The 23,952-nt window shown below is 38.5% G+C and overlaps 1 protein-coding gene across 1 annotated transcript; it reads left to right on the top strand.

The window, feature by feature from the left end:
- Positions 1 to 36: 36 nt before the first annotated feature.
- Positions 37 to 23,842, top strand: ifngr1l (interferon gamma receptor 1-like). The gene is made up of 7 exons (XM_084948218.1): positions 37 to 285; positions 16,053 to 16,170; positions 18,647 to 18,825; positions 19,239 to 19,411; positions 20,261 to 20,426; positions 21,464 to 21,585; positions 21,725 to 23,842. The coding sequence occupies exons 1-7, from the start codon at positions 225 to 227 to the stop codon at positions 22,118 to 22,120; spliced, it is 1,215 nt and encodes a 404-aa protein (XP_084804344.1). The 5' UTR covers positions 37 to 224; the 3' UTR covers positions 22,121 to 23,842.
- Positions 23,843 to 23,952: the final 110 nt, after the last annotated feature.

The following is a 23,952-nucleotide window of genomic DNA, read 5'->3' as shown; positions in this document are numbered from 1 at the left end:
TGGGTTTCTCGCTACGCTAAGTTGCTTCCTCTCTCACAAGAAACGACAGTCCGTGAAGGGACCACGACACCGGAGCGGCAGACAAGCGCAGTAGTCCTGGTTTTCCTCCCACTTATTCCACGGTGAAAGTGTTGTTGGTTAAAGCGTTAGACGAGCTATATGTATGACTGTAGGCTGAACTGTGAGTACTAAGTTGGAACACTGAAGAAGTTTTAATCGGGCTAATGGATTCATTCCACGCCGTTTTTCTGTATTTTTCCTGGATGACGGTGGTAGCTTCCAGCGGTGAGTAGCTATGATAGTTGCTAACTACAGTATGTGCTAAAATGGTTCGTGTGAGACTGTAAACTCGTCGATATTGGAGCGTGTGAATCAAAATGATTTGTCAGAAGATATTTTCGCCGTTTGTTTTCTCTCTCTCTCTGTCTGTCTCTGTGTGTGTGTTATCAGGGAAAACACGGTACATGGCTAACGGCTAACACTGTCAGGGAAAGATTACAGGAAAAAGGAGGTTCGTTCTTGTGGCTACAGAGTTTACCTTACACGTCTAACATTCAAGTGTCCAACAAGGTCCAGCGTTGCCTCCACACCAGAGGGCCAGGAAAAGACCTGAGCTGGTTAAAAATATTTGGATTTTACATTTTACAAGTTATTTTATGTAGTCGTGTATTAACGGTGTTGTGAAGCTGTTGCTGGAAACAAAAAAAATGAATTTAAAGCACGATGAGCTGTTTATTTTTGCCTATATATCTTTGAATATCTCTCTTGCTTTTTCCATATGTGGCCACCAGTCTTATTAGGTATACTTAAAACTAGCTGTTAGGCCTCATTGTGGGTATTAATATGAGTCTGCGTATAAACTGCACAAACTAAAACAGACACTGACATTGAATGGATTCCCTTCAGCTTTCTGGGGTTTTTCTTTATTTCCTCTTTGTAGTTTTAGGTGTTGCCCAATCCTTTCATTGTGCAGTGTGTTTCAACACAGTTGTCCAAAATTCTTGGCAGGAAGTGATAATGAAGTCCATTATGTATTCTGCAGTGTATGTGACCATTCAGCTGTGTTGGAGTAGATGTGTATCTAAAAGCTGCAGGACAGTGGATCTCGAGGACTGGAGTTGGAGACTCTGGTTTTAAACGATCTCACCACATTAAATTTTAGGTTACGTCAAGATCTAACTTTGTTTGCTTCAAATCTTAGAGGTGAGGTAATAGCAGATCGCAAAGGCACCAACCAAATGAGTATTGATCCTGTGCAGTCTGCAAAGACGATAAAACGCACACACACAGACATTAATTGTAGACATCTACACCTCATTTATATGAGTGCTTGATGTTTGTTGTATGTGTGCTGCTATAAATACTCAAGGATTTAATCTTTTGTCAAAGAGTCAGCATGACCATGTCATGGTCTTTTGTTAAATGCCTTCCTGCCTGCTTTGGGCTAGGAATAAAACCCAGCTATGTTGCTGCTGAAAGAAAATAAGACCTATTAAACAATTAATTAAATTTTACTGCTTTAAAGGGCCTTGTATAAATTTGTCCCGCTCTTATCATTCATTAAAAATAATGTTTTGTTGCAGCCCTGTTATCACTGAAATTGAGGACAGATTATAAACGGTTATTTTTGTGAGTATGGATCTGTTTTGTATAAATCAAGCTCAGATCTTTTGCTACCTGTGTGACAGTTCTAACAAAGGAAGCTAATTTCCCAGAAGTAGACACATCACAGAGAAATGTGACAGACGTAACCGCTAGGGCTGCACGATTTTGCATAAAATGAGAATCACGATTTTTTGGCTTAGAATTGAGATCACGATTCTCTCACGATTTTCTTTTCCAATATAAATATTTATTGCACTTATTAACTGCACATCAACTTCGTAACAGTTGAGACTGAACATAAAAACAACAAATGTCTCACGTTTTGTGGTTGCCGCAAAATGTTGTACTGCTTGAAATTCCGTCTCCACCGTTGCTCGACACTGCGTGTATAGAGCAGGTAGTGCAACAATAGAAAAATAGTTGCGGGACGGCACTGTGTAGCGTTTGTCTAGGGTGTTGATCATTTTCCTAAATCCCTCGTTTTGCACAGTGTTGATGGGAGCCATATCTTTGGTCAGGTGATAAGTAATAGCCTCCGTAATTTCTTTGTGCCTGCGGGAGTTCGACGGGTATAGGGAAGCGCTGTATAAGGTTCCCGTTATTGATGTTTGGGTGGTTGACCGGGACGGATTTTCTCCTGTCACTTTCTTGTCATCCCTGACGTGTTCTCCGTTGTTTTTTCCCTGCTAATTTTAGCATCACACGGCACAGCTTCTGTATCACGTGGTATAAGGCTCCGCCCTTGTCATTTGTTGAGCAGGAAGAGTGAGCGCTTGTTTTCATGCAGATTACGTCCCGGATCAAAATGCGGTACAATCATCGTCGTCTTTTTTTCTTGTTTCTTTTTTTAAATCGTTGTCATTTGGAAATGAGATCGCACATAAGTATGAATCGAGATCGCGATTTTCTAACGATTAATCGTGCAGCCCTAGTAACCGCATTACCCTAATTGAGCATTGTGTCTTCCTTGGTTATACACTGTTTTTTCACACATGAAGTGAAAATCGTGACAGGAATTGAAATCTTTTCAGCCTTGGCTGCAGAGGAAGAAAAATCCTAACTTAACATCCATCTTTTGACTTCTGTGAAGTTAATGAAAGTAGAAATTATGTTTGCATAGACAATGCAGGGAAGGAAGCAACAATGATAATGAAGTAAGCTTCAATAGATGGCTCGTCTATAATTTAAGGTTCAGTCATTATAAATAATAAATGTTGTTTTGGACATCAAGTGGTCTCCAGCTAAATTTATTCAGAGGTCAGAGTCAAGGGTATAAAAATGTTTGCAAAACTTTAAGTGTCCCAAATGTCCAAAAATGTATTTAAATAGGACAAGTTTGGATACACCCAGACTCTTCAGCTGGGCAACAAAATGGGGACTTGGTGATGGCAAGCTACATTGTAACCACAGCCACCCTGGGGTGCACTGACAGAGGCGAGGCTGCCGGACACTGGCGCTACCAGGCCCTCTAAAACCAGAAATATTTTTGTTAATGCACAGAAAATGTCTTTTTTTTCTCATCCAATACACCATTGATTAAAAAAAATAAAATTAAAAAAAAGAAAGGAACTTTTCTGGTTGTGTAGCGGCAGGAAGTCACGAATGCCTTTGACGGCAATTCAGAAACATGGTTCTGATGAAAACAACTCATGACCTGAATCATTTTTAAAGACTTGCAACACAATGCTTCCTGTTGCAAAAGGCAGCAATATGTATACCCTTTTCTTCTTTTTCTTTTTTTTGGACATTTCTTAAAACAACAACAACCTCTGGCATACTTCTTCAGTCCTCTGTGACATCATCTGTGTAGACTGATGGATTATATCAAATGGCAGTCTTTGGTATTTAAAATAAATAGTGGAAACTGTGAAGAGTGCTGAATTAGGGGTTGGTGATATATCGAATATACTCAGTGTATCGCGAGTTTTTCCACGTATCAAACGGCTTTATCGTAACCATCAAGTAGGGCTGGACGATATGGCCTAAAATCCATATCATGGTATAATTTGAATGAATTCTGGTTGTGCTTACTGACCTTGAACCGATTTTATGTAGTACACGGCACGCAGAAATCTGTCAAAAATGTTTTAGTACGACTTTGGTAAGCTATGAAGCCGCACTGCTTGATGGATTGCCGGAGCATTATGGCTGCTGTAGTCAGGAGCTTTGCGGAGTAATCTGGGTCCAAAACTCCGTCTTCTTCAGGTCCCAAAGTCAAATGAACAGTGCAGCATCACTGAGAGTTAAAAACTGTCAAAATTCTTTCATCTTTAATAAAATGATCAGCGTTGCTGCTTTACCAGGTATAACAATTAAGTTTAACATCCAGGCATCCACGAAAACAGAATTTATTAAATTAAATGGAGTTAGAAGTTAGCAGGAAGTTAGCTCGCTGGTTTCCAACTAAACATGATATAGCATGTTCTGACTGAGAGATTTCTGAAAAAAGTAAAACATACAGCTCTGCTATCACTTCCAACATAAATGAAGACAGAAAACTAAACAGCAGTGACTTGTGTAGGGTTACTGAAGTCGGATGCAATTGCATGGCAGGATGCTGTAAACGAGCCAAACTTCAGTCAGGAGAACAACTGAGATAATCCATCCACAATACGAGGTTAGTCATTAATATACTGCAACAACATGGGAATAGAGCAGCTGCGAGAGAATTCAACATTGGTGAATCAATGGTATGGAAGTGGAGGAAGCGCAGTTTTTGGCTTTCCCAATATTCCAAAAGTGCTTCGGCTCTTTGCTATTACTGTCGCCCGGCATAATTTGCAGATCAGGGCTCGCAAAATCGCTAGCCCGACGTCCCGGGGCTAGCGATTTTTCCAGTCGGGCTACCAAAATCTGTCTCTGCCCTGCCCGTCGGGCTATCATAGGAAAATATATTTCAATGCTTTTGCATTCTTTCGGAAATGTAGCTGGGTAATTATGTCATTGGCATCGGTGAGCCACTGTCAATATGTGACATATTGAAATCGTGTTTGAATTTGCGCTTGTTTTTTGCTTTCACTTTGCAATCGCGCGAACTGTTTTATAGAGAGCGACAGCACTGATTGGTGAGTGATGATAATTTGCGCACCAATTCCTCTGACATCGTCTTATCAATCGTTAGCTTACTATGCAAACATGACAAGTGAAATCTCCCGCAGCAAGCTTAAACATGTGAGAGGTTGATCGCGCAGAGAATCGCTGAGCGTTATGTGAGTCCGTGTGTAAAAGCAGCAGGATATATATTTTAGTTCTGCTGAGCCAAATAAGACAGGTCAGCGTGAAGAAGTGACAGCCAAAGAAAAGCTTACCACAAAATGGAAAAGTTATGACAAATCAGACTATAAGGCAAAAAGAAAGTGCAGCTTTATGGTTTCATGGACAAAAGAATTTCTGTGGCTGCGATATGATGAGCTATATAACCAGGGCTGCACATAAGTGGTCCGCAGGTGCGCATTCGCTGTCAAAATAAAAAACGCGCACAAGATAAGAAGTTGCAACGCGTGTTTGCGTACATAAGATTTTCTGGAGGAGGACAGACATTTGTTTAGAACTCTTAAAGATGTCGAAGAAGCAAGCTCCTTTAAGCAATTACTTTGGTGTTCCTCCACATCCAAAGAAATGTCAGAAGGAGTCCGAACCACAAAAGAAGCACGTATTCTCGGAAAAGTGTTTGCAGGAGGTGAGCTGGCTTCAAACAAATGATGAACGCACAGAGATGTGGTGCAGAATGTGCCGTGAAAATCCCACTCTAGCGGACAAAAACAGTGCCTTTTATATGGACGCAAACGCGCGTTGCAACTTCTTATCTGGTGCGCGTCTTTTATTTTGACAGCGAATGCGCACATGCGGACCACTTATGTGCACCCGTGTAAATAACATGATGTTCTGCCGGGTGTGTTGTTGCTTTTCCCTCGATTTCTGAGTCGACAAGCGCCTTTGTTACTGGGACCAGTCATTTTAAGAAAGGCCCCCATTAGAACCCATGAGAAATGCAAGAAATGCATTATTGCTCAGTCTGCAATATCTTTCCCAGAACAAACACCAATTGCAAATAACATACTAAAAATAAACCTGAAAATCAGTTTAGAATAGCGTACTGTGTTGCAAAGAGTGAACTACCACTGGCACAATTTAGCAGTCTTTGCAAACTTCAAAAAGCAAATGGCCTCGATCTTGGTTCCACTTGCCTCTTTCCCGTGACTTCAGTGGAAATTTCAAATTCAGGATCTGACACAGACGGATTCATGTCCTACACAGCTCTTACAAGTTCATAGAAATTTCTGTTCAATTAGAACCAAGTATTTGAGTTGATGATTGTAATTTTTATACAATGTTGTAATTTGTGTTTAAACAATTTTTTGATTAATGTTTTGTTTCCATTACAATATTATACTTTAATGTATAATATTGTAATGGAAACAAAACATTAATCAAAAAATTGCTCTCTTTTTTATTCGGGCTACTTAAATTTATTTTGGGCTACCAAAAACTGAAGAGTCCCTGCCCGAAGGGCTACCAGGGATTTTGAAATTTTGCGAGCCCTGCAGATGATGTTGTTTGCAGCCGCTGCAATGCTTTCAACCAAAACAGGCGCGACTTGATGACACCATCAACATGCGGTAGAGCGGTATAGTCAAAATCTCTACCGTTGGCCAAATTTCTATCGTTTCTACCATATACTGTTTATACCGCCCACCCCTGCCATCGAGCATAAATTGCCATGGCAATATTAAGCTGTCTGCATGTAATTCACTGAATTTTTTTTTTCTCCCACATGCTGTGAATGCATAATTCATGCCTCCCTCCCGACCAGACAATTTTCTACCTGGTACACTGTGGTGAGCCCTACCAGATAGGGAAAATTATGGCGTAAGCGAGAGTTTCAGACGAGCGACGGAATGAGACTCGCTGTTGTTTGGATTTCACAAGGAAGATGTTGAAAAAAATGTGGTAATTTACAAAACATGCCATAAAACTATTGCTGCAGGGTAGCAGTACCACATATTTTTCCATCAGCCGAGAAGTCATCCACTGCAAAATTCAGACGCTTTAAACTTCACATGTCAACGTCTCCCAACACACCAAAGAAAATCACTCACTATCTAGACTTTTGTTTCTGTAATTTGAGGTCATCACATTTTTTATTTTACAATTTGTATATGTCAGAAGCACAAAAACGCACCTTTTTAATTTCAGTTGTTTTATTTTGTCTCGTGAATTCTAGCTCAATGAACTTTTTTATTGTTATGATCTTTTATTTGTTAAAGGTCGAGTGTTAACCACAGAAAGAGACACTGTGTGACAGTATTGTCATTTGGGAAAAACCTGTGAAGGCAAATATGGTAAAAAATTGTAAAATAAAACATTTTAATTAATTCAAATTTTTTTTGTATTCAAAGTAGAAAAAACTAAACAAGGAATGGTTGATTTGATTGAGTATACCAGTGAAATGTTAAGCATTATAACGAAGAAAAATAACATTTGTTTTTGGAGGTTATTTAAAAATAGTGTGATATATATCGTGTATCGTGATATAACCCCCCGAAAATCACAATATTAGATTTTTCTCATAACGCCCAGCCTTATGCTGAATTATTTGTGAACCCACCGTGCACGCTAAAACACCAAAAGATACTGTGTGCAGCGTCGCTATCCTGTCGTTTACTAATGGTTCTGTATTTTGCGGTTCACCCTTTGTACACCCTGAATGTTGTCAATTTCAGAGGGGTCTTGTGGGCGAGTGTGTGAACCTCAGGTATATATCGACATGCTGTTAGGGGTTTGATTTCGCACTGTGGCTTTCACACAGTGCAGATTTCTTTAGGGAGTAAAGACTGTTATTGGCAGTTTTCTGTGAAGGACAGCCTGCTTTTGACCTCTGGAGACACATGATCTGCCAACCACTGAGTTAGTTGACTCATTGAAATGCTTGGTATTGTCCTGAAACTTGGTTTAAAGTGATAAGTCACTGTGACTGTGCCTGGGACTTTCCTAAAACAAACAAAGCAGACACACACACAAACCACACCTTTACTTGAAGCTTCTATCATTTATTTTTCTTTTCTAACAGATCTAACAGGCTCTGGGCATAATAAGCAGTGAAAGAAAAACTCACTGTAGTCTGGTGACCGCTTACAGGAATTAGACTCAATGCTGGGAATTAAACTGCAGAACTTTTGTGTGAAATGCTAAAATTTGTAGAAAATAGGAAATGATAATGAATATAAAACTATCGAGCTGAGATCAAACATTTGGTGACTGTCAGGTTAGTTTCTGTTAACTTTTGATGTTATTTCCTGCAGTTTTTAAAATATACTGCTTTTCTCTTTATCTTTTTTGTTAGAACATTATTGACTGTTTTGATACAACAAGAAGAAACGTTTGTGCTCATGGATCTTCACTCAGGTGGTCTAGCTTTGTTTGATCAAGCCCCGACTTGTTTCAATAGCATTAAGCTGCAGCTGCACAACCACCTGGAAGCTCTTCCTGCTGCCTCTATTGTAGTCCTGATGGCTGATCTTAGACCAGGCCAACTCATGCTCTGAATTATACAGGCTCTGTAGAGAGCCTCTGCAACCTACTTCCACCTTTGGAGGTCCCTGGTATTTGGAGCTTTGCCGGGTTAGACAAGATAAAGTCATATATAGCTTGGATTAGGAATTTTAATGCTCTCTTCACCTGATCTATCAAAGTGAGGCTTCATTCAACTGTATTCTCCCATCTCATTCAAGCTTCCTGCTGCCTGCCATCCTACTGGTTCTTTCCTCAGCCATTACTGCTCTCTCCTCTTCTCAGACAAGTAGCCACCTTTCCTGCCCTGGAACTTGTTGTATTGGGGGATTGGAAAGCTCTTTGAACAGCCTGTGCCTCAGCATTTTTTCTGGCATCTCCAGCTCCCTAAAGGGTCCTTCGAGTGCTTCTCCAATAAGGGGGACTTAAAGGGAAGTTGCATAATGATGTACTGCTCAGGCTGCATGGCAACCCAAGCCATCTGCTAAGATATCCACTGATTTTCTTCTCCGTTACCTCCGCCAATATTATGGGCGCATCATAAACTCGCAGATGATCTGAGGCAGGCTCACCCAGTCTTGATCGAGGGTTCCTGTTTTAAATTGAAATAGAAATTTGCTTTCTAGTTTTCTTTGAAGGTTGCATGTTTAAACTGAACCCCAACACATTTAATTGAAAGATTGTGTTGGCGGGAAAAAATCTGAAACTGGGATGTTAAAATGTTTCAAATGTGAATCTTGGATGTCGTGTCACACGTTAGTGTTACTGTACTGTTAGTGAGACACCCCCCTCTGTGACTGCAGATGATGAGTCACAGAGGTCACAAGGTTTTATGTGTACGCATTAGGAAAGTGCTTTCCTCTCTTCTTATGCACAATATGGGCCCCAAACAGAGAAAAAGCACATTAGTGCAAAGACAATAAACACTCAAAGGGAGTTGATTCTCATTTCCAGCATGAGGTTTACAAGCTAGCAGGAAACTATTTAAATTTGCAGTAAGTGGGTAACAAAATTGGACGGATATCAGCAAAACACCTAAAGGCATAATAATTATTAATTAGCTTGACTCTTAACTTTTTGATCTGTCTCAGTTGTCTCCCCTCCAGTCTTCACCATGCTTTCTCACACACGCAACTGAAGAGGAGGTTAAGGGCATTGGTGTCTCAAATGCAATGTCATCATCCATCAACACAACCGTAATAACTGTCTCCTGTATTAATCATGAACTTTCAATCTGTTTGTCGGCCCACACTTAATCAGTCAAACGCAGAGTAGTCAGTAGTCCATTCTTCTGTTTCTGTGTTTAATGGCGGTCGGCAAACAACGTGCATGTGCAATCTTGTGCATGCATGTTGTCTGTCCTGGGGGGAAGGTGTGCATTGCACTGTGCCAGTTAAAACAAGGAAACTATTTACTGTAAGACACAAAGTAGTCAGACAAGCTATTTGGGGTTTTTTCATAGCTTAATGAGTATTTGCAGCAATACCCAGCTTAGTGCTAGTAAAACAGTTTTATTTGGATTACTTGACTGAATATATTTGTGTTAGAAACCCACAAAGAGAAGTCACAACCCTTATGCCGAGTCTATTCTGACCATCTGTTGTTATTTACTGATTAAAAAAACAATAAAGTAAATAACCAAAGTGTTGATATGCAAAAAGTAAACATGTCATGCTGGCGGAGTGATGCAGGCATGTATGTTTGCGGTGGACCAGTTGACGTGACTTTTATTTAGCGTTAAACCTGAGCAGCAGTATAGAAGTTATTTGGTAGGTTTTGTGGTTCTGTTGCATATTTCATGATTACTCACAGTGGTATCATAATTAGTCAGATCAGATTACAGATCCTTTGCCTCTGACGTTTAGCAATGGTTAAGTCATGAATTTCTTCTTCGTACACCAAAAACTGATTCTCCTGGAAAAGTTATTCAAGCTTGACCAACATATAGATCAGGTATCAGATTAAGGTAACCATACATTTATCATTCACAGAGTATATTTTGTCCAAAGCGTGCCAGTATGAAAACTTTGTATTAGGAGAATGTCAGATGTTGTGAAATACTGTCACAGCAGTAATTTGCTAACGGACAGTAACTATATTGATTTCCTAAATAACATTACTCTGATGCAACACTGTTCCTGAAAAAAGTCATTACTGCTTCCCACATCTGTGAGGTAGGCAGCCAGCTGGATTTCATCATGACAAACTGAGTTGATTTTCACTAGAATCTGATCTATTCTTCTGAAATGGCATCCCACCCGAAACCAGGGAATTTAGACTAGACCTCATTTACTTGTATTACTGACTTCCACGCAAGACTCCTAGTGGCTGTAGTTATTTTTGGCTTAGCTTGTTTCTCCTGCTTGTTGACCTACACTTAACCAGTCTAACACAGAATAGTTAGTTAGTTCTTCTATTTCTCTTGTTTAATAATGGTCACCAAACATTTTGTAGTTGTATTTTTTGCTGTCTTCTGGAGATGATAATATACTTGTATCTGATGGTGGTTAAAACAAGGAAAGTACATTTTAAGACGATAAGAGTACTTGCATAAACTGTATTCGTTCTTGACTTCACCTTGGTATAATGAAGCCTTACAGCAGTGCTGGCAGTGTTTGTTTGTTTTTTTTGTTGTTGACAAAATGAACATGGCTGATACTCTGCAGACAGGAAAGCCATGTGGGCTGTGTAATTTAGATAAGTGGTTTAAAATGTGTTTTATATATGCGTGTGTGTTGGGTGGGACTTTTTTTTTTTTAAAAAAAAAAGCAGTTTCAGAGGATGTCTATCACCCTGTCGATCTCTTTATCTGTTTTCGTTCTTTCCTCCTGTAAAATATTTTGATGTTGTTCAGTGCCTCTGGCTGAAAAAAAATATCTGCGTTTGGATGTTATGCAAGGTGCTAAGTGAGCTTTGCTTTCACTGGAATGAACGCGCATTTGCAAAGTCAGAACGCTGTTGGGTACTAAAATTAAGATGAAGAAGTCTCTGTATCTGTAAACCTGCGTGATTTGAATGACTGTTCTCTGAATAAATTTGAAAGCACACTTCAGGTTTTCAGTCACTTTGTACTTTCCATACCACAAGTAACTTCATTTTCAGTTCAAATGCCATCTGCTTTCTCTTCCTGCCTCTGCTACATTTTTTACTTTGTAAGCACAAGTGTGTGAGCACTGTTGGCTACTGTTTGTTCTATATGTTATCTTCACTAACTCAATCTTGTAATTTCCCCCAGTATGGTTTGAAGTCATCCGGAAAGCTGCTGTAGGGTTTTGTTTTTGTTTTTTTTGTCTTTTGTCTTACAGTTTTTAAATCCAAATTTTAAATGAACAAATGGAAGGCGGGGACTACAGCAGGGCTTGCAAAGCAGTTTGCATAATCAGTGGTTTTTATTTTACTTTAATTTATGTTTTGGGTTGGTTGCAGTGGGATGTGGCCTTGTTGGTGAAAACTGTTAAGTTGCTGGCGTCTTATGGTATTTATCTATAGTGCTCAATACTAAAAGCCTTCTGCATTTTCAGTGTCCGATCTGTAAACGGTGTTGAAACTGTTAGAAACATTTTCATTTTCTCAGTATGTGCATGTGTCAGATTGTGGTGACAACCCTCAGCCGCCAATTTTACTGTTGCGGTTGTCACTTCTTTACAGTGTGTATGCTCCCACCAGTGATTTTTCTTTCACTCTCAACATCACAGCTAAACGTTTAAATTTGCCTTCGTGGGCGGGTATTACTTTGTGAATGTGATTGAATGTCTGTTCACAGAGGAAGGGAAACTGATATGTACGTGTTATATTTTTTTGGGGGGGGGTTTTCTCCTCCTCCTCTTAAATGTACAATGTGACTCATAACTCTCGTGGCATGTTCAGTAATTCCCATGAGATTTAAAATCCAATTTCAGCTTCAGCTTCTGAATCTCTGAGTCACAAACACTGACTTTTTTTTTTTTTAACTCTTGTTTGAATTAACACATCTAGCTTTATTTGTATTGTCAGGGAAATTAACAGACTTCAAAGCATCGTCATGCCATGTGCATCTAATTGACAACATTTATGCCTCCAACCAGAAAATGCTTCATAATTTATAAATAAATCTAACTTAATTTATTAGTAGCTGGCATGGACGTTTGGAGGGAAGTGTGGTTAACCGTGCAGTGTGATAAAGTGTCAGGCCTGTATGAGCATGCTCTGGGTAAAGAATTTCTATTGAGATTTAATTAGTCATGCTTTTAAATGAGTTTTGTGCAATGCTGCAAATTTATGCTTTTTTTTGTTTTTGTTTTCTTTTTTTGGTGCTGCAGATTATATCAGTGAAGTGTTTGTTCTGTTTTTTTGATGGTCTTGTTTATAAACATTGGTACGGTCCTGCACTTTGCTCGCAATCTTTTGAGCTTCTGACAGTCTTCACAGTTATGTGGGGTACTGTGCCAGAGTGACTCACCCTTTCTCATTTCCTAGTTTATATCTTCACATCCTCTTGTTCCATCTTAGTCCCTCCCTCTCACCCGAGAAGCAGATGGAGGCACAAGGCAGCAGGAACATAAGACGTCCTTACTTTCATTTGTCACTCTGACATAAATATTTTTATATACACTTTTGTTTTGGCAGTTTTCTTAGCTAATTATTGATTTTATAGCTGTCTGGAGGCTCCTGGTGGCAGAACAATCCGTGTGTGTGTGTATGTGTGTGTGTGTGTATTAGGGCTGCCACAAACGATTATTCTGATAGTCAACTAGTCAGCGATTATTTTTGTGATTAGTCGACTAATCAGATCATCATCCATTGGACGTAAAACGTACAGCTTATTGCACCAGCAGCATCCGCTCTTATATTACTATCATTAGCTTAAAGCTTTAAGTGTTTAAGGTCTGTGCTAACTAAAAATAAAGACAAGATGATAGTTTATTAAATTTTAATGAAATTTGCAGATTGTTTCAGTGAAGTTTAATAAACTCCTTGCTATCTAAAATATAACAGGACACCGGAGTAAATTCTCGAGCATCTCACACTTCTGATAATCAGCTGTCTGCTTGACGTTTATTCAGCTGTGTAAAAACTATAACTTTAATCTCAGCCAAACCGATTTACTCAGGAACAAATAAAATACTGAAAAAAAAGCCAAACAATAACATTTTTAAGTTATCTAAGTGACTTATATATCATGTTTAACCTGAGTAGCGAAAGTCCGCGGGGAGTTTGAAAACGATTTGCCGGGAGTCCGGTGTTCTCACGGCTCTAGTTAGCCTTGCCCCCGGCTCGCTATCGAGCTAGTGGGTAACAGACGTCTCCGAAAACGTCGGAGCGCTTTTTAAAATATGTGGTGTCTTGATAAACTGAGCAGATATTTGAGGTTTACACAGCTACATTCTCGCCTGAAAATATGTTAAACGTTTATTTTGTGACCCAGAAAGAATAATAAGAGTAATATTAAAACTAACTAGCTGCCGCCATTGTTGGAAACTGAGCAGGGCTGCGCTATGAATTCTGGGACACAGCTGCTTCTTCTTCGGGGTTTAACGGCAGCTGGCATCCTTGTACATGCAGTGCTGCCATCTTCTGTTTCAGTCCGTTATTACACTCTTAAATCCTACTACTTATTCCTGCGTCTTTTGTGATCTTACAAAGCTTCAAACGACGCGTCGACTATTAAATCAGTCGTCGATGATTTTGATAGTCGACGTAATCGTGACTAGTCGAGTAATCGTGGCAGCCCTAGTGTGTATCAATTAGAGATGGCACGATACCACTTTTTTATGTCTGATACCGATATCATAAATTTGGATATCTGCCGATACCGATATGAATCCGATATAGTGTTTTTTAATCAACAAAACTGTTTTTTTAAATATCTTGCTGCATTTTGTATAAGTTCATACTCAAGTTTAAAACAACAACTACACTAAAGCTATTCTGTTATACCTGTATGCAAAAAAAAATATTTCATAGTTCAGCAATACTGATCAATCTAATAAACTTAAACCTACTCCATCCTCCCTATTCTGGTATTTTAAAGAGTACTTAGCGTAAATATTAAGCAACCTAACTAATAGGGTTCCAACTCCCAGCAACAACAAAAATAAATAAATAAAAAATAGGGAACCACCCCTCACGCTCCACCTCATGATGCTTAATCGACGTATTCAACCTTAATTTGATGCAGTGTGAAAAAAAATGCACAGAAATCAATTATTTTTCAAGAATAATTAAATAGATTCAACATCTTTCTTCAACAGAATTGCAGACTGCACAGATGGTACCTTCCCAAAGGAAAAAGTACTATAGCTTACTAGGGTATATATATTAGACTTAATAGTTACTATATACAGTAATGGACTTCTATTCATTTTACATCAAATTAAAACTTTGGGTGTCAGATAATTATTTATTAAAAGCTAGACATTTTAAATGAGAATAAGAAAGAAAAGTATGTCTTTGTGCTCCCCTTTTCCCTGTTAATGCCCTATCGGCCCCCCTGGCTAAACTTTGCTAGATCCGCCCCTGCACAGTTACCAGCGTCAGCTATGTAGAAAAAGATCCTGGTGTAGAAAGTAATATTAAATAAATTCTAACAACAGCTTATCAAGCTTAAACGTGCTGCTGTTGTTTATCCACTGGTTTCCTCTTTCTGGTGCAAAGTGGGCCAAAAAACAAGAGAGACGGACTCGCGACAGAAAAGCCGATCAGCTGATCATTAAGCAGTTTCATGATTGAAGTAGCAGCAAAAAGAGGCAGTCGCTCCATATATCGTTTGTTAAGCTTAACGCAGGAATGCTTTACAAACATTCAGAGATCGACTTACACACTTGCTTTACTTCTCTCGGGGATAACTTTGTCGGAGATGAAACGCCGGGTTGCTAGCGAAGCTCCAAATGCTATCCAGACCACCGACAGGTCCCGCATGCCACAGCCGCTCTATCACGTGATGCATACTGCTCCGACGTGCTAACGTTCTGAGGCGAGTTACGGCGTGTTGCAAGTTTTGTGAGGTGCTTTCGTGATATTTAATGGATCGATTACATTTTTTATTTTTCTCCGATATCCGATCCAGTAATTTAGGTCAGTATCGGACCGATACGTAATATCAGATCTGTCCAACTCTAGTATCAATGCACTGTCACAGTGACTAGCAGAAGGCACTGCAGATCTGACCATTGTTTTCTCACGGCCTTGTCTGTCTGTATGCTTCTGAGCTTCTGACAGTCTTTACAGTTAAGTGGGGTACTGTGCCAGAGTGACCTTCAGCTCTTTCTCATATCCCAGTTTACATCTTGGCATTCTCTTGTTATGTCTTAGCACTCCCCACACAAAATATAAACAGATTTCCTTAACATTTGTTATGTGTAGTTATTCAACACCTCTAACTAAGCTAATCTTAAAATGCAGTTTAAAAATAATCTTGTTTTACAGTCATGGCAAGTGTTGGATTGGTCACTTATGCTGTGCCCTACTCTCCACTCCTCCTCCACATTGAAAGGTTCGAGTTGAGGGGGTTTGAGTATCTGACTAGGATGCCCCCTGGCAGCCTACTGAGTGAGATGTTCTGGGCACATCGGGAGGAGGCTCTGGGGCCTCCACTCTCCTTCGTCCTCCTGATTTATTTTAAGAATAGCATCATCTCTCAGGCAGGCAGATATAGGACTAGTGGAGCTAAACGGGCACAAATTAGAACAAAGCAAACCACATAGAAATTGTTCCATCAGCAGTATCAGGTGCACTAGTTTTCACACTATGCCCTCTAGTGGTTTGTGAGTGTAAGTGAATGGTAGTGTGACGGCTGAGAGAGAACCTGTTTAGTAACTAAATGTTCATGAAGTCTTTAATGTATAGGGAAACTAAAATCATCAATTGGGGTGTAAATGTTGAATCAATAGGCTAATGCTTCCCAAAACAACACATTTCTAACAGTGTTTTGCTGATGTTGTCTTTTTTTTTCTCCACAGTGCTGCCACCAGTGAATGTAACCCTTCAGTGTCAAAATTTCCATAACGTGCTGAAGTGGAGCTACCCTGAAGACACAAGTGGGCTCTTATTCAGATTGGACATTGGCGCATATCAAAAGTATGAATTTCTTTTGTTTACCAGCCAGTCTGTCTTGAGTTGCTTTAAAACAAACTAAAATAACAACATTGAAAATTAACAGTTTAATTACACATACTATGAAAATTATTGAAGTCGGATGGAGACAAATCATCAAAGTGCTTTTGCTGGTTTTGCTGGGAGAGAGAAAAACATGTTTTGAGGATCTTAATTGTTCAAATAAAAATAATTAATATTTCAAAGATTGGTGCGGTTGTGGTGCACTATTATGTCACAACAAGAATGTTAGGTTAGAAACCTTAAGTTGTGTGGGGCCCTGTATGCTCATTACAGCTGATAAGCACTCCTGATACCTTGCGTTGTGCTATGGCCCTTCTCTGTGGAAGAGTATATTAATTATAAGCCCTGGCAACATTTTACCTTCATACTATAAAAAAAAAAGTAAATTATAGGCCCTGAAAGTACATAGGAATAGGACAGAATTTTGAATGTCTTAATTTGAAATATATGTTTGAACCTAGATGAAATCTCAAAAGTACAGGAGTGATCTACATGAAACTTAATGTTAAAAACAATCAAATCAGTTTTACATCCACTTCAAGTGTCTTAATCTAAAACCTTTTTTTCTATACCTCATTTTTAGTTTCTGTGTCATGGGATATAGTGGTCTCTCGTTTATCGCGGGAGTTACCTTCTAAAAATACCCCGCGATAGGCGAAATCCGCGAAGTAGCCAACTTTATTTTTTACAAATATTATAGATGTTGTAAGACTGTAAAGCCCCTCACTACACACTTTATACGCTTTTCTCAGACATGCATGAACATTTTCTCTCTTGTTTAAACACTCTCAAATTTCAAATCTGGTCTACAGCCAATCAGGACACAAAACACAATGCACTGTTAAAAAAAAAAAAAAATCCACTGTGGTGACAGGTGTGCGTGCGTGTCACCACAGTGGACTTAAAGAAACGCAATCCAAATGCAGTTACACTATCAGCTTTTAAGGGGTTTTATAGAAATCTTGCATTGTTAGTTAGGAGTTAAAGCCATTTTTGTAACGAATTAAGCCAAATTGATTCAATTTATCTTGTATCTGCCGTTGACTGGAATTGTCTATATTCGGTTCAAAGAGATGTTAATACATATGAAGGACACCATAACGAAAATAAAATAAATACACCAGAGAGACAGCAAAATCTTAATTAATAGCCAAATCACTAAACTAGTCCATAACCTCCTAGGACCTGGCATCCGCATATGTGGACATCACATTTTGGGTTATTTAGACCAAAATACTCAATTTTGCTCTACATGGGCCTGATATCCACTTACAAGGACATGATACTGCTATTGTTCTATCAAAACTTTAAATAAATATCCTCATTTGTGGCTCTCATTTTTCTTAAAAACAAAAATAAGGTAAAAAAAAACAAAAAAAACTCGTAGTAGTAGTAATTCTTTGTTTTTACATTCATCGGGCCCCAATCAGCCCAAATATCAAAGATAAATTAAAAATGCATGTCGTGGAAGAGTTCGGGTCTTAGGAGGTTAAAGAGAATGAATGCAATGGCCTGTTCAGCAACGCCAAAAGGCCCAAAAGACCAAAGATGGCAACTACAGTGCATGATGACTACATCTGTTTTTCATGGGAAAATAAAACAGCTTCATAACATCTAACCAAGTTAAGAACAATCTCAAGGAGATGATAATCGGGCGACCGTGGTTCAGGGGGTTGGAAAGCTCATCTTGTAACTGAAAGGTTGCCAGTTCGATCCCCAGCTCTGTCTGTCTTGGTCATTGTGTCCTTGAGCAAGACACTTCACCTACCCTACCGCCTACTGATCGCCAGAGTGGCCGATGGCGCGACATGGCAGCCTCGCTTCTGTCAGTCTGCCCCAGGGAGGCTTTGGCTACAACTGTAGCTTGCCTACACCAGTGTGTGAATGTGAGAGTGAATGAATAGTGGAATTGCAAAGCGCTTTGAGGGTCTCGAAAAGCGCTATATAAATGCAATCCATTATTATTATCATCATCATCGTTTCTCTAGTTATTTTTGAGCCTCTAAAAAAGGTACACTACAGTTGTCCTCATAGGATTAAATACTCTGGCTCTACTTCAGAGAATATCAGTGATAAGACAAAAACTTTGTATAAGAAAAAAAAGGATAAAAATTTATTTAAAACGGTTACGTTTTTGTGAAAGCCCATAATATAAAACTAAAAGGCTGCACTATAATCCACTGAGGAGGTGTACAGAGGCAAATATCTGTCATTATTCACTTATCAACCTAAGCGCATATATACACTGTCAATCAGAAGTGTGTTTCAAGCTGCAATAAAGATAAATTCTTTTTATTTTTTAATTGCAGTCTACTGCATTTTTAATGTCACTCAAGAGTCATTTGCTTGTTAAGGTCTCTTCAAAGTTTTTAACTACATTTTTTTTTTTTTTTTTTTTTTTTTTTTTTAAAACTACATTTCTCATTTGTTTCTTCAGTCCCCCCCACACGTTGATGACTCCAGTTCTTCAAGCCGAACTGTCGTTCCTCTCAGACCCAAACGACAGCTATTTCGTCACCGTAACTGCTGTGGTTAACGGTAGTGAGTCTGAACCTGCCCCGTCAGACGATGGAATCACTTTCAGCTATTTCCACGAAAATCTAGTTGGAACAAAGTGTGAGTGTGTCTGTGTTTGTCTGTGTGTGTGTGTGTGTGTGTGTGTGTGTGTGTGTGTGTGTATAGGGAAATATATATTTATGTATTTATTTTTATGTGTCTTTATCTGTCACATATATCTATTTACATATAGAATCTCTACATAGAGAGAAATATAGATTTATATAAAAATAAATAAACAACTATGCATTGTTTTTGGCCATAGCTTAAAGAGTTCACACACTATCACAGAATTTCACACAGACATAATATCACAAATTCAAAAGGTCATGTTAATTGTGATATAGTAAGGTTCATTTTTAAACACCATAGCTCAAGAAGGGATGGGTAACATTTGATCAAATGCTGAACTTCTGACCGTACTTGTAATCAAAAGTGACTTCTGATTAAAACTTGTTCCTGTTGGTTTCCAGGTTATTTGGATCTTCCACCTGTTAACGTCACGGTCCAGCGAGATAACAAGGTCCATATCAGCTTTGAGAATCCCAGTTTCTTTCATTGCCAAAAGATGAAAAAAAATAGAAAGAAATGTTTTAAAGACAATGGCAGCCTGGATTCTTTCTTTAAAGTCAAGATCCTCAATCAGGTCAGTTCTGTCTTCTTTTTTTCTTTTTCTTTTCTCCTTTAAAGCAAACATATTAAGGAATTGTTACAAAGTTGAACAAACAGTAAATTTTTTTTCATATGTGGTCATCAGAAACAGGACATACTGATGCTGCATCACTAGTTAATGCCAAGAAAATGTTGCTAGCTATCCAGAAACTTTGGATTTTACCAAAGTCAGAAGATCGTTTCGTCTCGTTAGCTGCTAGAAATATGTTAGCAACAGTTTTGAAATGCACCTTTGGGGAGGTAGCATGAGCATAATTCATAAAGTGTATTTTAAACTAGAGTCAATTAAATCTCACTTATAACGATTGCGTTAAAAAGCAAAGTGCTTTTTGTTGCACACCAAATTTTTTTGTAGGAAGAACACTAAGCAACCTCCTGCATTTTGGTTTGTTTTTTTGTTTTTTGTTAAGGCCCTTTGAAAACATAATACTGGTCATGTCTTTACTATAACACAGCTAAACTCAGAAATACAGTGGCATAAAATAGACATTTTTATGTTTGATTTATTTCTTCTTCTTCCTGCTTGTAACAAAATATTTTTCTGCTGAAAAGCTCAATTTTGGATCCCAAATTCATAAATACGTCTTTGTTTCTTAGCCTGTTGGTATGACATCCCATTAGACATCCCTTATTTTTTATTTTTTATTTTTTATAGTTTTTTGGTTATCGGGAGGATTTGAAACGGAGAGTAAATACATATTATATAATATGATACTTTGCTATCCCATGCTGTCATAGTCAGCCATACACATAACATTTCCTGGCCACGTGTAAAAATATTTGTGTCGGTGTTATATTTTATTCAAAATTCTTGTGTGTGCAGACCCACTCATTTAACTGTGAAGAAAGAGTGTGTGAGAACACACTGCCAGTGGATGCAGCACAACAGGAACACTGTGTGAACATCACCGGACAAACATCACAAGGAATATTGGTTAAATCTACACAACTCTACTGTGCCGAGCCATTCCACGAACCATCACAAAGCAGTTGAGTAAAATCTTTTCTTTCTTTCTTATTTCTTAAGGTTTTCTCGTCGCTTTTCTTAAGAGCAGTAAACAATTTATGATTTACTCAAACTGCCATTGTGGGGAGCACAGTTGACATTTCTTACGCCTACCTTTTCTTTTGTGTAAAATAAGAGATGGTAAGAAGAACTGAACACAGCCTCTAACAACATGGCTTCAATTCCAATCACGCTGTTTTTCATCTGACTGCACGTTGTTTGTAGTGTGAGTGCAACAACATTTCCATGAAACACTGCACCCATGGTATTCTGTCTGGGTTTTAAACAGCTCATCAAAATATTAGGAAAAAAAATTCCTGAGTAGATTTGAAAAAAGCTGGTTTAACAAAAATGAGCTTGCAAAAAACAAGCAAGGAAAATTACCTTTATCAGGTGATAGTCATTAAAATAAAGACATTTAAAACTAACAAAATGGGAACCAAGGGGGTTTTTTGGGGGGGGGTTTATATCCCTCAGGCAGTGACTACCTTTGATTAATGACATTCTTTTCTGTTATTTAACTTAAAAAAAGTTTCAGAGGAAGCGGGAGCTTGTTAGCATCATGGGCTCATCCTGTCAGAATGAGAATGAACAGTCATCAGTCACTTACAAGTTTCTCGTTTTATTTGAATAATCAGATGTAATCAGCACCATGATGTCAGTTGAGCATTTCAGGCATTTGAGACCTGAGTTGTCAGCCTGTTGGAATTCTGTGGATAAACCTTGTTTCATAGTGCGACCAGGATTTATAAATTGGACTTAAGTTTTATTCAGTATGTCAACAGGAAATAAGTGAAAAGTTGGTTTCCCATTGTCTTCTGTAGGACCAGAAGTCTTTTTACAACCACAGGTATCAACCACAGATTTAAGGCACTTTGGCGCTGGCTTTACTTTATAGATGCAAAAGCTACATCCATATTTTATACGTTTTATGGAGCTACCACAGGGGTGGGTGTGTGTATTTGTGTACAACTGTTTTACTGTAAAAAAAATAAATTAAAAAATTTCTGTCTTGTCCAGATTTTACTGCCGTCTACGTCGTGAGTGTTATACTGGCTGTGGCTACATTCGGGGTGATCCTGTTCATGGCATACCAAAAATTTACCAAGCCTGAAGCTTCTTCTTCTTTCATCAAACGTTGGGTAATCTCAATCTACCAGCTCTAATTACATTACACAGAAGTTATTTAAAGTTTGTAGTTGTTAAAATAATGTATCCCCACTGAAGGTGGAGGGGGATTTAAATTTCAGCACATACTGAGTAGTTGTTCTTTGTGTCTAGGTCCCTAAACCCTTTATCTGGCCCATGAGCACACCCGAATCGGTGACTGTTGACCACGTGGAGTGTTTAAAGAGGTGTGATGAAGTGGAGCCTTCCTCGCCCACACCTTTACTCCCACAGACAGAAGACGAGGACAGGACCGGAATTACCGATTATGGCTTCCGCTTGCCCATCGGGGTGTCGGACAATGGAGATATGTCTAATGTCATAGAGGAGGGGCAACCAAATGGGGAGGGTCCTGGTTACATGGTAGGCAACACCGCTTTAGGTGATGAGGATCCTGGTTCTGGTGATGAGAATCCTGGTTCTGGTTATGAGAGGCGTGATACAGTGGTGGTGGCGCTGGGTCCAGATGAATTGGCTAAGGGCTACCGAGGCCCAGTCACATCTGAGTAAATGTATGGCTACATATAAGTCAGTACCAGATGTTGTGCACAGGATCTCACATTTTGAAAATGTGAAAAGACTTGGTGACACGTGTAAAAGCCTGATCAGTATGAGTGCCCATATGTGCGATTAGACTGAGGAGCTTCTTATGCTGGAAATCTACCTGTTTACCTGTAAGGGTTAAAATGTCTTAGTCAGGGTTAATAGAAAAGCTGAATGCATTATGTTATGTTTCTGCACAGGCTAAATCCCATTTAAAAGAATTGTAAAGTAAAACTATTAATTTAATCTTTTTCCTCATGACGAGGCCTCAGTAGTGGAAGCACTTGAAATGTTACAGGGAACTTTGGGCTTAAAAGACGTAAAGAGGAAATTGAAATCCTGTTTATATTCCTGCCTCACATCATAGATCATCAGGGTGACAGAAACCATCCAATAATCAGACGCATCCAAAAATGAACAGTGGCTCCTATACAATAACACACACTGTAAATATTTCTGTAATACAGTCAATATATCTGTGGGCATCTCATATACAAGCATATTTGGCAGTTACTGAGCCAGGTAGTCAGAATACTGGATTTGCTCTGGAGACTCTTGATCATTACTTGCACTTTCTTTTTCTATCTGATTCATTTCTTTCCCTTTTATGCTTGTGTTATATTAGTTAGAAATCAGTTTGTATATTATGACATTTGTACATTAAATGAGGCGTGTGCTTTAGCTTCTCTTCATGGAAGATGTGGTTGAAGGGAATATGTGGGAAATGTATGATTTGTTTTTTTTCTTTAAAAACAACAAAAATTCAAATGTAAAATGCTTTTTGTTGCACAACAAAAAAATGTAATAGTGCTTAACAAATTTGTTACACCACCTGTCATTAAAAACTAGAAGTCACACATTTTTATAAATTTGTTACACTTGTGTAAAACTAAAAATCATATTGTTATTTATTAGGCAAATGACAAACTGAACTCATGTTCTTATACCCAACTTTGGGCCAGCACACTGGGCATCTCTGAAAAGTTGGAAATTAATCAGGCATAGCAATCAAATACTGAAACTAATTAATCTGTACAGTAATGCAAGTCAGTTACTGTAATTCGCTGTTTTACTCATCCACACACTGGTAGACTAACAGTTATAGAAAAAGTTTTTTAGTTACTACCAGAACAGCTGTGGAATAAACCATACATTAGGTGATCTAATAAACAAAAGCACTTACAACATTTTTCTGCTTTGGTTTTTCATTTTAACAGGAAGAATGTGCTTTTTCTTGTTTATTCTTTTTTTTTTTGCAACATTTTATTGTCCTTAAATTTCACATGACAAAAGTTGGATCTAATTACCAGTTTAAAGGGACTGTATGATTGCAGTTTGTTTTTATGTGATGTTTTTGTTTGTTTATTTTAACTTTTGGAAAACTTGCCAAATAATTCAACCCTTGCACTAGATTATTTTTAATGTGCCTTTCTTAAACAGACAATGGAGAATAGTGAAAATGGCATGCTGTGAAGGTCCAGCTACAATCAAACCTAGAACTCATTACGCAGCGACATGCTCTATACCCAATAATGCTGTGCTTTTTATCTGATTATCCCTTGTAATAACATACTTCATATATAAAAAGTAATACAATGTGGTTATGTCATTATGTCCAATTTACTAATGCCGTTTAATGCACTTGTCTGGTCTCCGTTGCGCAATTTCAATAAATTGTGGAACTGTGAATTTGCATCTGTCCTGTTCTTATAAAGGCAGCTTATCTATGTGACAGATTAACTGACGTTAATGTCAAACATCATGCAACGATTTTATACTGTTCGTGGATATTACCCATT

The sequence above is a fragment of the Perissodus microlepis genome, chromosome 13, assembly GCF_051167445.1.
Source record: "Perissodus microlepis isolate ML-2025 ecotype Zambia chromosome 13, ASM5116744v1, whole genome shotgun sequence".
Taxonomy (NCBI): domain Eukaryota; kingdom Metazoa; phylum Chordata; class Actinopteri; order Cichliformes; family Cichlidae; genus Perissodus; species Perissodus microlepis.
This window is presented reverse-complemented; position numbering and strand designations above follow the sequence as displayed.

Coding starts and splice junctions, on each gene's coding strand:
- ifngr1l (XM_084948218.1), top strand. CDS start 225: ATGGATTCATTCCACGCCGTTTTTCTGTATTTTTCCTGGATGACGGTG. Junction 16,171..18,646: donor GACATTGGCGCATATCAAAA/GTATGAATTTCT, acceptor TTGTTTCTTCAG/TCCCCCCCACACGTTGATGA. Junction 20,427..21,463: donor CCACGAACCATCACAAAGCA/GTTGAGTAAAAT, acceptor TGTCTTGTCCAG/ATTTTACTGCCGTCTACGTC.